Source organism: Oryctolagus cuniculus, chromosome 18 (assembly GCF_051225735.1).
Source record: "Oryctolagus cuniculus isolate XC-2025 breed Fujian yellow rabbit chromosome 18, ASM5122573v1, whole genome shotgun sequence".
In the NCBI taxonomy this organism is placed as follows: Eukaryota; Metazoa; Chordata; class Mammalia; order Lagomorpha; family Leporidae; genus Oryctolagus; species Oryctolagus cuniculus.
The window spans coordinates 47,536,134-47,553,324 of record NC_142884.1 but is presented as its reverse complement, the minus strand read 5'-3'; the positions used below and the strand labels follow the sequence as shown (position 1 = coordinate 47,553,324).

Here is a 17,191-nt window from a genome sequence, read left to right as displayed (position 1 = left end):
TATCACAAAAGAAATCAAACAAGTTTTGCTGTCACTGGACAGACACAAATTTAAATATCTTGGCAAAGTTTACTTGAACATTATTTAAGTAATCTGAAGACACTATAGATGTGCTTTGTTTGCCTTAAAATTAGGGTTATTTGTTTTCTTAGATGAAGACTTTTCATATTAAATTTCTGTCTTTTGAATGTAATCTATATTTCTGTGTGGAAATCTCTACAACAGAACATTCAAGAATTTAGGTTGAAAGTTGGTATCTCATAACTGTTAGATGCCTACCTTATGTTCATGGATGGGTGATTTGTTGGGTGCAGGACCCTACACTTACTAAAGGACTAGGCAGAGTTCGCGGCTCTTTGGGATTATAATACCTGGCAAGATATCCCCCATGATATATCATTCTCTGGATTAGGTGGAAAAGGAACTAATCCATTGATTATTTTACTAGGATGTTTGTGGTACTGTTAGATCTTGGTTTTTATTATCCTATATCCCTTATAAAGCATGCTTAATGGACGTGCCTCAAGGGAAAGAGAAAACAATCTTAACTGATTATGTTATGCATAGCTCTCCCTGATGCCACATGCTGTCGGCCAGAAGTGTAGATAGACATGTATTACTACTGCATTTACAGAGGACTCTGCTTAGGGGGGTGAAAAAAAAAAAAGAGGTTGTTCTATGACATCCCAAAGCTATTAAGGATCTTTTTATTTCACTTTTGTTCTCTTAAGTAAAAGCTTCTGTCCATAACCATGCTAAAATAAAGCAAACCCCATTTAAAGAAAAAATGAAGTGTGTTTTTATTTTCAATCTCCTGTCTGGGTCTTTATAAAAATAGATTCACTATAAACTAGAATCAGCTATTGAAGATGTGCGACCAATTTTGTAAAGTCTTGAACTTGTGTCTCTCATCAAAGCCACCTTTTCTTTCTTGTCCTGCCAAGATTTTTCCATTCACTGTCAGGCATGTTTTCCGTACGTGTATATTACATCACCCTCATGTGCCCTTTCTGTCTTTTGTTCTGTCTAACCAGTTTTTATCAGAACTTAAAAGAATCAAAGGTAGAGGTAGAAACCTCTAAGATGTCAGAAGCACAATTTACGTCTAAATTTCAAAGTAGCATTGAAATGATACTTTTTGCATTGTTATTTTCTACTATCAAACTGAATGGTTCTTGAGCACTAAACAACGTTTAGTGGTACATTTTGGTTTCTTTTGAATTTTTCATTGGACTTTAAATGTGTGTGTTTTAACATTCTTATATTTCTGAACCCTAGAGAAACTGAAAACAATATTTTACCTAAGTGCTGTCTGATCTTAACACACTTTTCAAAAGTTTTAACTTACTGTGGATTGCAGATATAACCCACCACATCCACAATCTGTAACTACATTTAAGTGCATACAGCATTCCTATATAAGGTCATGCGTTAAAAATTGCATTTCAGGAACATATGGAGTAAATATGTGTCCTCTCTTTACCAACCTTAAATGATAAGCCTTAGGAAACTGTTATTTGTCAGTGCTATAAAGCAGATTGTTGCCCAGTGGTTTCAATTATCATCAAAGGGTTCTTCACAGGCAGTAATAGTTACATCAAAACCTGAAATTTATTATTCAGGTTCTGCACTGAAGTCTTCACAGTGATTATGTTCCTTTCAACAGAATGCATTTTATGCTGACTTCTCACATTCCTTTTCATCTTTTTATTATTTCCCTAGAATGGCCACCAAGTTAATACGGCTAGTTAATGACAAGAAAAGATATGAACGGGTTGGTGGCGGCCCCAAGCGGCTCGGACGTGATGTAGAAATGGAAGAAATGATTGAACAGCTGCAAGAGAAAGTTCATGAGCTTGAAAGACAAAATGAAGTCCTCAAAAACAGACTCATTTCAGCCAAACAGCAACTTCAAATCCAGAGTTACAGGCAGACACCATACAATTATATACAATCTCGTATTAACACTGGGCGTAGAAAAGCAAATGAAAATGCAGCCTTGCAAGAATGCCCCAGGAAAGGTAAAACAACATTTAACCTTTAATCCTAAACTGAAGCCTTATGATAGTTTTACACACAGTGTCATTTCTGTATTACCCATTTTTAAGTGTTGTTAAGTTTCTTATGTTTTTCTTTTACATTTGTTTAAAGATTTATTTATTTATTTATTTATTTGAAAGGCAGAGTAACAGAGAGACAGCGAAGTCTTCCTTCCATCCACTGTTTTACCCACCAAATGGCCAGGGTTAGTCAGGCTGAAGCCAGGAGCCAGGAACTTCATCTGGGTGTCCCATTGTGGGTGCAAGGGCTTCATTTGGGTCTCCCATTGTGGGGAGATTGTGGGTGCAAGGGCTCCAGGACTTGGGCCATCTTCCACTGCTTTACCAGGCACATTTGCAGGGAGCTGGATCAGAAGTGGAGCAGCCAGGACTCAAACCAGCTCTCATAAGGGATGCTGGCATCACAGGCAGTGGCTTAACTCACTGTGCCACAACACTGGCCCTGGCTTGCTTTTTCTTAAAATCATAACATTGTCGAGAGATCATTTTACTTAAGAATCACCAGATTGGGGCCGGCTCCGTGGCTCACTTGGTTAATCCTCCACATGCAGTGCAGGCATCCCATATGGACACCAGGTTCTAGTCCCGGTTGTTCCTCTTCCAGTCCAGCTCTCTGCTGTGGTCCAGGAAGGCAGTGGAGGATGGCCCAAGTGCTTGGGCGCCTGCGCCCGCGTGGAAGACCAGGAAGAAGCACCTGACTCCGCATAGCTCCGGCTGTAGCAGCCATTTTGGGGGTGAACCAATGGAAGGAAGACCTCTCTCTCTGTCTCTCTCCCTCACTGTCTAACTCTGTCAAATAATTTAAAAAAAAAATCACCTGATCACTATCACTTGTTTTAATAAACCATTCAACACAACCCTTCATCCTATTACAAGAAACACATATGAAACTAAGTAAAATTTGCATTAAGTTTGACCTTTTGTTAGTATTACAGATGGAAATCACATTGACTCAGGCAAGTGGAGAAATCAGCTAATTTGCTTATATATGATCACACTTACTATTGTAAGCAATCACATTTAAGTTCTTCATCCAAAGGTCTTTTTTAAAACCTGTAGAAGTGTTGAAATCTTTCACATTGTGTGAAGCCAGCATGGAATGTGCATGTAACCAGGGATTTAAAAAGTTGAATTCTTGCTCCTCCACTTACTAGCTGGTGACCTTGGACAAATCTCCTAATCATTCTGAGCTTGAGTTTCCTTTTAATGTAAAATAAAAATAATAAAGCAGATAACCTTAAAGGTCCATCTCTAAAAATGGGCATAGGTGAAATAACATAAAACAGCCAGGAGACCGGCGCCACAGCTCACTAGGTTAATCCTCCACCTAGTGGCGCTGGCACACCGGGTTCTAGTCCCAATTGGGGCGCCAGATTCTGTCCCAGTTGCTCCTCTTCCAGGCTAGCTCTCTGCTGTGGCCCGGGAGTGCAGTGGAGGATGGCCCAAGTGCTTAGGCCCTGCACCCGCATGGGAGACCAGGAGGAAGCACCTGGCTCTTGGCTTCAGATCAGTGCAGCGCACCGGCCACAGTGGCCATTTGGGGAGTGAATCAATGGAAGGAAGACCTTTTCTCTGTCTGTTTCTCTCTCTCTCACTGTCTAACTCTGCCTGTCAAAAAAAAAAAAAAAAAAAAAAATAGCCAGGGGGCTAACACTGCTAACACTGTGATGTAAGCAGGTAAAGCCATGGCCTGCAGTGCCGGCATTCCATCTGGGCACCACTTCAAGTCCCGGCTGCTCCACTTCTGATCCAGCTCTCTGCTATGGCCTGGTAAGGCAGTAGAAGATGGCCCAAGTCCTTGGGCCCCTGCACCCACTGCCTTCAGATGAGCACTGCTCTGGCCATCACAGCCATCTAGGGAATAAACCAGCAGATGGAAGATCTCTTTCTCTCTGCCTCTGCCTCTCTGTAACTTTGTCTTTCAAATAAATAAATCTTTTAAAACAAAATCCAGGCTACAAAGCAATTCAGTTGCATAGACAACCCTCAATGTACAACCTAAATAATTCTAATAAAAATTCTCAGTTCTCTCCACCAACAAACTTTTTTTTGAATTTTTTTTTGACAGTAGAGTTATAGACAGAGAGAGAGAGAGAAATAAAGGTCTTCCTTCCGTTGGTTCACTCCCCAAATGTCCACCACGGCTGGTGCTATGCCGATCCAAAGCCAGGAGCCAGGTGCCTCTTCCCGGTCTCCCATGCGGATGCAGGAGCCCAAGCACTTGAGCCATCCTCCACTGCCCTCCTGGGCCACAGCAGAGAGCTGGACTGGAAGAGGAGCAACCGGGACTAGAACCCAGTGCCCATATGGGATGCCTGCACTGCATGTGGAGGATTAACCAAGTGAGCCACGGCACCAGCCCACCAACAAACTTTATTACAATGGACCTGAAAATAAATACTTTCAGTACAGTGTTAAATCTCAATTACTAAGGAGAGAAGTGAAATTTTAAGTCTAATTGGTTTTTGTTTTGAATATGCTCACATAAAGACCAAACACTTTTAGATACATAAAAAATCATGTAAAACTTTGGTCTCCAGTCCTTGAAAGATGAAAACAACACCATAGGAACAAGAAAGGAGAAAACTTTTTTGTCATTTTTCTCCCAAGTAAAATGTTCCCACTCTCTGTTCCCTAGATAGGGATTCATTGAGTTCTGCCATGTGGGTGGCAGGGTTTGGGCCATCTTCCACTGCTTTTCCGAGGCCATTAGCAGGGAGTTGGATAAGAAGTGGAGCAGCTGGGACACTAACTGGTGTCCATATGGAATGCTGGCATTGCAGGCAGTGACTTAACCAACCTTAGCACAATGCCAATCCCAGGAAAGTTTTTTATTTTTTTTTTTTTTTTTTTTTTTTTTTTTTTTTTGACAGGCAGAGTTAGACAGTGAGAGAGAGAGACAGAGAGAAAGGTCTTCCTTCACCGTTGGTTCACCCTCCAATGGCCGCTGCGGCTGGCGCACCACGCTGATCCAAAGCCAGGAGCCAGGTGCTTCTCCTGGTCTCCCATGGGGTGCAGGGCCCAAGCACTTGGGCCATCCTCCACTGCACTCCGGGCCATAGCAGAGAGCTGGCCTGGAAGAGGGGCAACCAGGACAGAATCCGGCGCCCCGACCGGGACTAGAACCCGGTGTGCCGGCACCACAGGCGGAGGATTAGCCTATTGAGCCGCGGCGCCGGCCCAATCCCAGGAAAATTTTAAGTGATGCAGGAAAATGCTTTCTTTAAAGGAGTCCTATTCATGATCCATTTTCGAGTTACCTTTGTTCAAGTATGGATTTTCTTATTGTGGGTTCATTTTGACTTAAATATGAAGCTTAGGTTTGTGAATGACTGATTTTAAAATTTAAAAAACTGGATATCAAATTTTTGAAACGTTTTTTTCCTTCATACTTTGGTTATGTTGGAAAGACCTAATTTGAAGACTGGTTCTTTCAGAAATTACTGCAGGAGTTCTAACTCTTAAATCAAATCAAATTCTAGATAATATAGTTTCCTTGGTAGAATTTATTAAGTGGGCAGCACCTAACTGCTGGATTTTACTTAACACCTACTGGTAGCTGAGATTTAATATTCTTTTGGGCAGTATATTTCTAATTCTCTGCACTACAGAACACGTACCTTAGTGCCTAAGAAGAGATTTATTGTATTACAGATACCTGTTCCATAGCAAATCAAGGATCCTTCTTTACTAACTTGACTTGTATAATACTTTGTTACTCTATTCTTAGGTATAAGATTCCAAGATGCAGATGTAACAGAAACCTTACAACCCATGATTACAAAATATGACAACAGTTTACTTGAAGAAGCCAGAGGAGAAATAAGAAATTTGTAAGTATTCTTTTTCATGGTCATTTTAGAACTTTGTTGATCATTTCTTTTTGTAATCCCTTACTTTCCTTTGTTGTAAGCGAAATTGAATTATATAGCTAGTTCTGTGGGGTAATGACTGTTAGGTGTTATATAACATATATTCAGTAAAGTGAGGAAAATGACCCAATTGCATCAATGGAATGGTTTATAGAATAGTCATCTTTCTTATTTTACCCCCCAAGAGAATGGCATAAAACTTTAGAGGCAACATTTCCATCTCAGAAAGTCACAGGTAGATTTTATCAGATCCTGAAACAATTACCTCTTTCTGTGGTTACAAAAAAAGGAATTGGGGGGAGTGGCTGAAAACTTTGGTGTCATCAAATACATATGGATTTCACATTTTGTCTCCCTGTGCTTTTGCATTGCTACATTCTACCACATACATGGTTTTGAAAAAGTTACATCTGCCACATTTAACTGAGTTTGCCAGTTAATCTAAGCCTTGTGATTTCAGAGTCTGTGAGTCACACAAATCAAGGTAAGGCTCCACTTTATCTATATTCCTTCTCCTGATGATCCAAAAGAAATAATACTGAATAAGGCAAGAGAACATGACACAGACGCTATCCTATGTAGATAGTTACTCGAGAATAATATAGGCTTAAAATGTTTTTTTTTGATTAGTTTAGATATCAGTTAAGTAAGAATTATCCTGCGAAAAGATAAAAGTAAAGGATTAAACATAATCTTGTTACCTGATAATAAATTGAAAAGCCAGGATGATTTATTCCAACTTCCTAAGGCTCTTTACACTGGGATGCTGTCAGACATGGCAGAGATAAATGCATGCCAGAGACCACTGAGTTATGTTTGACAAATTTCCTGCCATCTCTCTCTGAAGTGTTAATTTGGGTGATATAAGCAGATGTGCATACATATGAAAGAACAAAGACTTTGAAATTATCTGAAGACCAGATTGTTGAGTACACAGTAGGTGATCAATAAATTCTTATTTAATTGAATTGAACCAAAGTCCAGTCCACTGTCTTATAAAAAGCAGTGTCTTGAATTGTTCCATATGTGTTCCAAATATTCACGTGTAACTGTTCCTGTTTCACTATGTGCAAGGCAATTAAGCTAAAATTTTTACCTTTGGTTTGTATTGTAAAGAACTTTGGGCCAGTCTGAAGTACTGCAAATTTTTCCGCAAGCTAAAAGTTCTTAAAAAGGCTCTTTATTTCAGAGAAAATGTTATTCAGTCACAAAGAGGCCAGATAGAAGAGTTGGAGCACTTGGCTGAGATCCTAAAAAGCCAGTTGAGGAGAAAAGAAAATGAAATTGAGTTATCTCTTCTTCAACTTCGAGAACAACAAGCTACAGATCAAAGGTATGTTCAAACAGGAATATCACTTTGATAAGGTCAAATTAACTTAGAATACTTTATCATGTGCCATAAGAGAATACATTTATCTGGTGTATTTGAAAATCGTGTTTTTACTTAACATTCTTCACGTAAGCCTTCTCTAGACCCACTAACTTCTATCAACAACTGTACTCCAAGAGCGGTTTTCCCTAACCTGCCCTGCTTGTAGGAAGCTTCCAGTGGGTGGAAATCACCTCCATCTTGTTCCTGTTGTTTGCCCCAGTGGCCAAGACTGCAGGATGTTCTAATAACATCTGGTTATGACTACCAAGAGAAATAGAGGTGACAAGAGCTCAGCTGCTGGCACACCATGTACATAAGTCCAGCCTTATTTTAAGTTTTTTTTCAGCTTTACAAGGAGATAAATTCCATAATATGGTACTAATTTGTGATTCCAGAAGGATGTCAGCATTCCTAACACTCTCCTAACATATTAGCTCTCCTAATATTGCCTGGCAATCTACTGGTTGTTGTAGATTACAGTGGTACCTATCAGTACCACTTGTTACCTTTTCATTTTTGACATTTTGTAATGTATAATGTTGTCTTGCCCATCCTCCTAGGTCATTTTTTGTTCCTAATACCACTTCTCTTGGTTCTTTGCCATTGGGCATTACACAGAACTTTACCTTTTTCCTGTATTCTTTGTCAGATTATTTTTTCCTCCTTTTATGGCTGTTTCTCCTAATTTTCTATCTGATTTAGACCAAGCGTACCCAAAAGTAAAGAAAGTGGTATATTGAACCCTCATGTACTCATCTCTTAACTTTGTACTAATATCTTGCCAATCTTGTTTCACCTGTCCCCTTATCCTTATTTTCTTGGGCTAATCTCACTCATAAATACTTCAGTATATGTCTTTGTCTAACAAGAAATACGTTTCGTATAACCTCTATGCCATTAACACATCTAACAAAATTAACAGTTCTTTGATAATTTCTAATAACCAGTTCATATTCAGACTTCCCTGGTGGCTGTCTTTCTGTTCATTTCAATTAGAATCCAAATAAAGTAGACATATTTGGTTGTAGTATCCCTTATACCTCTTTTATTTCCCTTCTTTTTTAACCATAGTTCCTATACATATCCTCCCCACTCCTTTTTTTTTTAAAGATGTATTTATTTATTTGAAAGGCAGAGATACAGAGAGAGAAAGAGAAGAAGGAGAGACTCTCATCTGCTGGTTCACTTCCCAAATGGCCACAACAGCCAGGGCTGGGTCAGGCCGAAGCCAGGAGCTCCTTCCTGGTCTCTCGTGTGGATGTAGGGACCCCACGCACTTGGGCCATCATCCACTGCTTTTCGCAGGTGCATTAGCAGGGAGCCAGATCAGAAAGTGGAACAGCTAGGACTCAATCCAGCACCCACATGGGTTGCCACACTGCAGGTGGAAGCTTAACATTCTGTGCCACAGTGCTGGCCCTGTTTTTCCCTTTGTCCATGAGTATGATGTCATGTCTGTGTAGCTCACATTGTTATTTAGAAAAAGCAAGTAATGTTCCCTAGGTTTCCATCTCACATCTTTTAACTAACTAACCTTACATGGTAATACATAATGAAATTTTTAAAGGCTACATAATATCAGACTTGCTTTAAAAAATAGGGGAAGGGGCCAGTATTATGTTGCTGCATATTAAGTTGCCTCCTGCAATGCCAGCATCCCTTATGAGTGCTGGTTCAAGTCCTTACTGCTCCAGTTTCAATCCTGCTCCCTGCTAATGCGCCTTAGAAAGCAGCGGGAAAATGACCTAAGTATTTGAACCCCTGCTGCCTACTTAGGAGACCCAAGTGGAATTCTAGGCTCTTGGCTTTGTTTGAAACCATTTGGGGAGGGAAACAGCTGATGTGAGATCAAGGAATCAACCAATCTCTCTTCCTCTCCTTCTTGCTCGCTTTCTTTCTCTCTCTATCTAAATCTGCCTCTCAAATAAATAAATAAATCTCTTAAGAAATGTAGGGAAAGGTGTTGGGCACAGCAGTTAAGGTACCACGTGGGATTGCTGCATCCCATGTGGGAATGCCTGGCTTAAGTCCTGACCCCTCTGTTTCTGATCCAGCTTCCTACTGATGCACACCCTAGGAGGCAGTGAATGATGGCTCAGGTATTTGCACCCCTACCACTCACATGGAGACCTAGATGTTGATGTTGAGGTCCTAGCCTTGGCTTCAGCCTGGCCCAGCTCTGGTTCTTACAGACATTTGGGGAGGGAACCAGAGGATAGAAGATTGTGTGTGTGTGTGTGTGTCTTTCTGCCTTTCAAATAAAAATAAGTAAATAAAAACTTTTAAAAATTAAAAAATAAAGCCGGCGCCGTGGCTCAATAGGCTAATCCTCCACCTTGCGGCGCCGGCACACCGGGTTCTAGTCCCGGTCGGGGTGCCGGATTCTGTCCCGGTTGCCCCTCTTCCAGGCCAGCTCTCTGCTATGGCCAGGGAGTGCAGTGGAGGATGGCCCAGGTGCTTGGGCCCTGCACCCCATGGGAGACCAGGAAAAGCACCTGGCTCCTGGTTCCTGCCAGGATCAGCGCGGTGCGCCGGCTGCAGCGGCGGCCATTGGAGGGTGAACCAACGGCAAAGGAAGACCTTTCTCTCTCTGTCTCTCTCTCACTGTCCACTCTGCCTGTCAAAAAAAAAAAAAAAAAAAAAAAAAAAAAAAAAAAAAATTAAAAAATAAAGTAAGCTAAAGAAATGTATAAAAATTTATTTTTCAAAGTTTTAATAGGTTTGTATTGTCTTTAATAATTTCTGTACCTGAAAAAAGTATGTAAAATTAAATTATGTAAAGAAATCATATATATATATATATAGTAATATTATGTTCTGTTCTAAGTTCAGGGCAAAAGAAACATGAATATTTTTGAGAGCTATATTTAAATAAAACATGTAATTTGAACTCTTGACTTTAAACCATAAAAGTTATCCCATGTTCTCCTTTGAAGACCTAGTGAGACTAAGCTTTCTTGGAAAATCATGAAGTAGTTACTTCTAAAGAATACTGCTGAAGAATGAGACCCCAGCATTGAATGTGGTGATCTTAGTAAATTGCTACTGGCTGCACTGAAGACGTTATCTGAGTGCCGGTGCCACGGCTCAACAGGCTAATCCTCCGCCTAGCGGGGCCAGCACACCGGGTTCTAGTCCCGGTCAGGGCGCCGGATTCTGTCCCGGTTGCCCCTCTTCCAGGCCAGCTCTCTGCTATGGCCTGGGAGTGCAGTGGAGGATGGCCCAAGTCCTTGGGCCCTGCACCCCATGGGAGACCAGGAAAAGCACCTGGCTCCTGCCATCGGATCAGCATGGTGCGCCGGCCGCGGCGGCCATTGGAGGGTGAACCAACGGTAAAGAAAGACCTTTCTCTCTGTCTCTCTCTCTCTCACTGTCCACTCTGCCTGTCAAAAAAAAAGACATTATCTGCATATAAAATTCCACATGGATCAATTCCAAGTTCGGCCCATTTCCTATGAGCTTTACTTAACTGCTGAGTACAAGATTATCAGGGACTGCTTTACCTGGGTTATTTGTCAAGTTCCCAGAGAATAAGATAGAACTTTGTCAGCCATTCCCTTTTCCCAAGTGATAGGATCATCTAGAAGCTAGACCACCAGTGTTAACAGAAAGGGAAATCCAAAATTTCTTCAATCCTAGGACTAGAACAGCAGCGGAAAAAATGGCAGACACATACTTTTTACCACAAATATTGCAAGAAACATGAACATATACACCTGGGAGAGTTTACCTTAATTTAAAAACTAAATTGGATACATGTCTTTGATACAGGCCTTTAAGTTACTACTTGGGACACCTGGATCCCATGTCAGAGTGCCTGGTTCAAGTCCTAGCTCTGCTTCTGATACAGCTACCTGCTAATGCACATGCTGTGACACAGCAGATTATGGCTCTAGTACTTGAGTCCGGGTCACCCACATGGGAGACCCAATGGAATTCCATGCTCCTGGCCTCAGCCCGGCCATTGCAGGCATTTGAAGAGTGAACCAGTAGATGGGATATACCTATCTCTTCTCTCTCCCTCCCTCCCTCTCTTTCTCTCCTCTTCAAATAAAATGAAAGTAAGTAAATAATAAAATTTTTAATACTAAAACTATGCTGAGGTGTGGCCATTTTGTGCAGCAATTAAGCCTCTGCTTAGCACACTCATGTTCAGCATCAGAGTGCATGGGTTCAATTCCTGGCTCAGGTTCACCTCTAGCTTCCTGCCATTGCATACTCTGGGAGGCAGCTGCTGATGGCTCAAGTACTTGGGTCCCTGCCATCCGAATAGAAGGCGCTGAATAAGTTCTGGGCTTAAGGCTTCAGCCTGACCAAACCCCAACTGTTGCAGGCATTTGGGGATTGAACATGCAGATGGAAGATATCTCTCCTTGCCTCTCAATCAGTCTCTCCACCTCTCCCTCTCCTGCCAAGTGGATCTCCTGTCTTTAATTAAAATAAAGAACTAAACCAAGCTCTCTCCTGGGGTCTATATCTTTCACATAGACCAAAAATAGGCCAAAATAGACCCAAAAACAGGCAAAAAATAAATGAATTTATACCCTGCTTCCCTGATTTTTAAACTGGAAATTGCTATTTGCTTAGAAGGAAGGATACCTGTAGTGAATAGTGTATTATTTCTTGAAATCCAGTTGTTGAAAGTGAACAAATAATTCAAAATAAGGGTGCTCAAGGCTTTTTATTTTTAATATGTTTACATGAGCTTAAAATTTTAAGAGTAATGGCAATTTTTTTGAGACTAATGGAAAACTGTTGAGAAAATGTTGGGGAGAATATAAAACTTGGTATAATTTACTTTAGAAAAAAACACAAAATGGAAAACATATTTAAACTTCTCCTTCACGGGTACATTATTTCAGATTTGAAATTCTAGAAGTCTGATCTGGATGTTGGACTCCTTGTTCTCAAGCATGAACCTAACATACTTGTAATCTTCAGAGTGGCAGTGCTTGATATTTATGGCAAAGAGCCTTTTCATAGAATATTACAGAACTCTTCGTAGTGTGTGTTTAATAGACCAGTTTGGTTTGGCATCAGCTTGACATAAACTTTTGGTTATCCAAAGCCCTTAATTGCTTTGAAGTAAAAGCCCAGTGCTGCTCTTTTTTATTAAAATCATGTTTTTTCCTGTTGTTGTGGTCTATTTTGGAAGACTGAGTTGTGATTTTTGCATATGTTCTACATAATGCCTCATTAGCAAAAAATCTTGTATCATTTACAAGTAGCCTGAATGTCTGTGTTGTTTTGAACAAAAATCCATATTAAAATTTAAACAATATAAAAATGCACATTTTCTGCTTATTAAAAAGGCTGTCTTAAATTAAATGCAAAGCAGTAACCAGTGAACACATGTATGTGAACATTAAAATCAGAATGATTTTACCTTTTATTGACTTTTTCAATTCCAAAAATATTTATCCTCTTAACCAAATATGTGTAGCTAGTTTGTACTAAGTGTTTTTTTTTTTTTTTTAAATAAATGGTAGGGTGTTTACCTTCTTAATTAAAAATCATGTAAGTGCCATAATGTCCCAGAGGAGGAAATTTAATCCATAAGCATTTCAAACACTCTGACTTGCCCTCTTCCCCTTGGCACACAGTGGACTGTCAAATCTTACAGCAGAGAGGCCTTTGCAGCCATGCATTGTAAGAAACAGCTTGCCTTTGGGGGCTCACACATTCCCCTCTGCACAGATACAGGATTACTTCCCAGCACTCTTTTTTTTTCTTTTAGGATTTTATTTATTTGAGAGGTAGAGTTTCAGACAGAGAGAAAGACAGAGAGGTCTTCCATCCACTGGTTCACTCCCCAGATGGACACAACAGATGGAGTTGGCCCAATCCACAGCCAGGAACCAGGAGCTTCTCCCAGGCCTCCCACCCTGGCGCAGGGGTCCAATCACTTGGGCCACTTCTACTGCTTTCCCAGGCCATAGCAGAGAGCTGAATGGGAAGAGGAGCAGCCAAGACACAAACTGGAGCCCCTATGAGATGCCGGTGTAGGTGGAGACTTAGCCACAGTGCCTGCTCCAACTTCTCAGTACTGTTAAGTTCTTCCTTTCCTTCTCATTTTGAGAAATTGCAAACCTACAGCAAAGTGGAAATAATAGAGTGAGCACCCAACTCACATACTATCCACCTTTTAGCATATTTGTAAATAGCACAACAAGCCTATTCCTGCATTCTGCATGTTCATGTCCAAGCCTTCTGTTCCTCTGCCTCTCTCCCTCTCTCCCCTTCCTCTTCTTCCCTCCCCTTCCCTCCATCCTTTCTTTTTTCCCTTCTTCTCCCATTTGAGAGTCAGGTACATATTTCACTTCACCCTTTGAACACTGTATCTTCTCAAAACAAGGATGTCCTCTTGCATACCCACAATACTGCTGTCACACTGTCATCCTTTAGTGATGACACAGTAGCATCGGCTGATAAACAGTACATATTCATATTTCCCCAGTTGTCCACATGACGTCTTTTAGAGCTAGATTTCTTTTTAATAACTGCTTTGGTTTTGTTTTGGTCTAGGATCCAATCAAGGGCCGTGTGTTGAATTTTAGTTGCCCTATCTTTTAGGTTTGCTTTGTCCCAGAATGAGTCCCCACCCTTTTCCAGTCTATTGACAGTTGTTTGCAGGAATGTCCCTCAATTTGGATTTCTCTGATTGCTCAGCCCCCTAATTTGGAGGGCACATCTGGTTCTCTGATGGAAGGGTAACTGGGGCCAGGGATAACCATCCAGACATGTCTCAGGGGGGTTAATTTGTCGTTTTAAAAATACATACTTGCCAAGTTCTTACTGTTCTTCTGAATATCTTAAAATCCATCCAGTGAAAATTATTACACTCAAATGCCATTTCTTTTATTCCTGAAGTTTTTATTAATAGTAGTATTAATATTTTTCTGGGTGGCAGCTTGACATACTTCCCAGCACTTTATATAAATAAGCCACAGAAATTGTTAAACTAATATTAACTGGTGCATACATGACAGTAGAAGGAAGTTAATAACTTAGAAGCATCTTAGAGAAAGGAAGCAACTTAGAAGAGTAGGCAGGTTAGCTTCTAAAACTAGATGTAGTTGTTGGCTCTGTCAGTGAAGGGCCTTGGCCAGAGTCTTTGCTTCTCTGAGCCTCAGTTAGCTACCTGAACTATAGAGTGAAGAAGCTGAAATGGGCAAGTGTTTTACAATATTCTAAGCAAAAGCCATTTTCTCCCTAAGGACCTTCTGTTTCTAAAAGATTTTGCCTGCTTAGTAAGCTCTATTTATTCTTCAATTTTCCTCCTTTTTGTATTCATCAAAAACTTACATCATGCCATTCATTCCTTCTAACAATTGTACAATATTCTATATTATTCTACTGAGTTGGCATAATTATACCAAAAAATAAAAACAGTGCAAAACATTTAGTTTGCTTTGGCAGTTTAGTTATCAGTAAATATACAATTCCAATTGGGTTTTCTAAATGTTGCTGTTAGATTCTGAATCCCATTCCTATTACTATAAATTAAACTTGATCCTAAAAGTGGCCCCTTTAAGAAGATGAGCCAGGATTTGAGTTCTTACTATGTCTAATCAGTGTTTGGGAATACTCCTGCTCCCTGTTTTCAGACATGTGTGATTGTGTGCTGTAGAGAGCCCAATAGAGCTGTCCCCTCATTCATGTCAGTGGTAACAGTAAGATAATACTGAGTTATGATTTATGGTTTGGCCTAGCACCACAGGAAAGTTATAATCCAAAAGAAAATAAACAGATTTTTTCCTTGATGTAAGAGCACTGTTCTCACCTATGAGCTCAGGTTGCAATTCTGAGCAAAATCATTTACCTTTCAAATAGACTTTCCTCAGCTATCTTAGTGGAACTTATTCCATTCAATTTGTTAGCAGCCTTCTGTAGTTCTGTTCGATATTGGAACCCTTGGTAGTGATTTTTACTGGTGTACCCTAAATAAGAACTACAAATGACCTACATTGCTTTTAACAATGCACTTATAGAGTGTCTGCTATTGTTTTAAAAACAATCTAAATTTTTTTAAACCTAAGATTGTTTGCAACCTTCTCTCTCAAATTCATCAGCCTAAACTTACTGCTCAAAAGCGTCTTCTCCATTCTATCTCATAAATAACTGACCTATTCCCCATATCCCAGCATCTCATAGCCTTGCTTCTGTGTTCTAAAGCCATCTCCTATAAATGGCGTTAAATACTATATCATAACATTTCAGTGACAAAAAATCAACAGGCTTTTTTTGAGCTTTCATAATCCTGACTGTAGCAAAGAATGAAATGTTGGCAGGACTAGAGGAAGGGAGTTGAGTGCCTGGGGAATGAAATATATGAAACTTTCACTGGAGCAAAGATTTTTGCTTCTTAAGCTTTCATATTAGACTATACATTACATAGCTCCACTGAAAGTTTTTCCTTCTCCAGTGTATCTGAGGTTTTAAGTTTCTGGATTTATTATGGCACCCAGTAGCAAAGCTGGAGTCAAGTGTTTTCAAGACTTCCATTAGAAATTCCTCTTTCAGAGTTTATTGCTTGACTGTTTCAAATTATATGAGAGAAACTTGGCACACAGGTTGTTGAGCTGGATTACTTTTTTCAACATACAATCTAATTTATCTCAGTTTGTTTTTAATCTAGAGATAGGCCAGCAACTCTTCTCATAATTTAGAAGATTTGATCATAATTCTAAGTTATATGCCTCGAAAAAAAAAAAAAGACAAACTGCTTTTTCCAAGTTAATTGCTCATAGTTTTTTCAAAGTCCTTGTTGAAAATTTGGGGAATTTATTTTTACACAGCACTTAATTAGAGTGCTTAATATCTGCTTACAAATCATTTCATCATGTGTAATGCAGCATGTATGAATTGGTGCATGTCTGTCATAGTTCATCTGAATGTTTTTACCATGCCTTCTTTCTATTACGTCATCATCCTGAAAATTCGATGTTCCCATCATAGTGTGTAGAAGAGGGCAAAAAAATATTATGTGGAGGTCACTTAAAATATTGCTCATTGGGCAGGTGTTTAGCATAGTGGTTAAAGTCACCAGATAGAACACCTGTGTTCCATATTGGTTCCATACATGGCTCTCTTCTAGGTTCCAGCATCCTGCTAATGCCCAGACTGACTCTGTGAGGCAGTGCTGATGGCTGATGTAGTTGAGTCCAACCCCCACTTGGGAGAACTGGATTGAGTTCTTGCTTCCTGGTTTCAGCCCCAGTCCAGCCCTGGCCATTGGCATTTTGGGAGTGAACTAGTGAATGGAGGAGCTTGCTTTCTCTCTTTCTCTCCCTTCACCTCCCTTCTTCCCCCTCTCCTTCCCTCCCCCTCTGCCCCCTTCCACTCAAAAAACAAACAAACGTAAAATTAAGCCCCTGTTCCTCACAGGAGACCAACCTGCTGCCTGTTCCACAGCATACAGGTCTAGGAACAGCCACTTAGCAATGACTGTAGCTCCATCTTTCTCACACTCCTTGCCATCTTTTCATGACATCTATTGTCCTCATTCTCACTGCTGCCTTATTCTTTTCCCATCTTTCATCTGTGGAAAAATGTTGTTGGTTGTCAGATTTGGGGTGGTTTTCATTGTATGACTTCTTAAAGGCCAAACTGTATTCATCATATTGCTGATTTTCAAGTTTGTCAGTGTACTTTGTATCAGTGACACAGCACTTTTAACTTCCTTTTCTTCTCACTGTTACACTTCAAAAATATGCAGCCATAATAATATATGTATTCAGTCCCTAAAACTGATACTAAAAACTGATTATGAAAGACTTGCAGGTTTTACATCTATGCAGAAATGGCATACTCCATAGCAAACTGACTTTAAATTCCACATTATTGTTTTCTAAATAACTGCTTTTTCTGTGCACTTGTTGGATATT

At 40.1% G+C, this 17,191-nt stretch overlaps 1 protein-coding gene across 8 annotated transcripts in view; it reads left to right on the top strand.

The window, feature by feature from the left end:
* RPGRIP1L (RPGRIP1 like) overlaps positions 1-17,191 on the top strand; it is a 101,610-nt gene that overhangs the window by 6,428 nt on the left and 77,991 nt on the right. For all 8 annotated transcript variants that reach the window (XR_016225145.1, XR_016225144.1, XM_002711567.6 and 5 more), the window contains exons 5-7: positions 1,723-2,021; positions 5,791-5,893; positions 7,122-7,265. Coding sequence is in view for 4 of the 8 variants with exons in the window: in XM_002711567.6 (XP_002711613.3) it covers positions 1,723-2,021; positions 5,791-5,893; positions 7,122-7,265 (546 nt within the window). In the remaining 4 variants the exon portion in view is untranslated. The remainder of the gene's footprint in view (positions 1-1,722; positions 2,022-5,790; positions 5,894-7,121; positions 7,266-17,191) is intronic.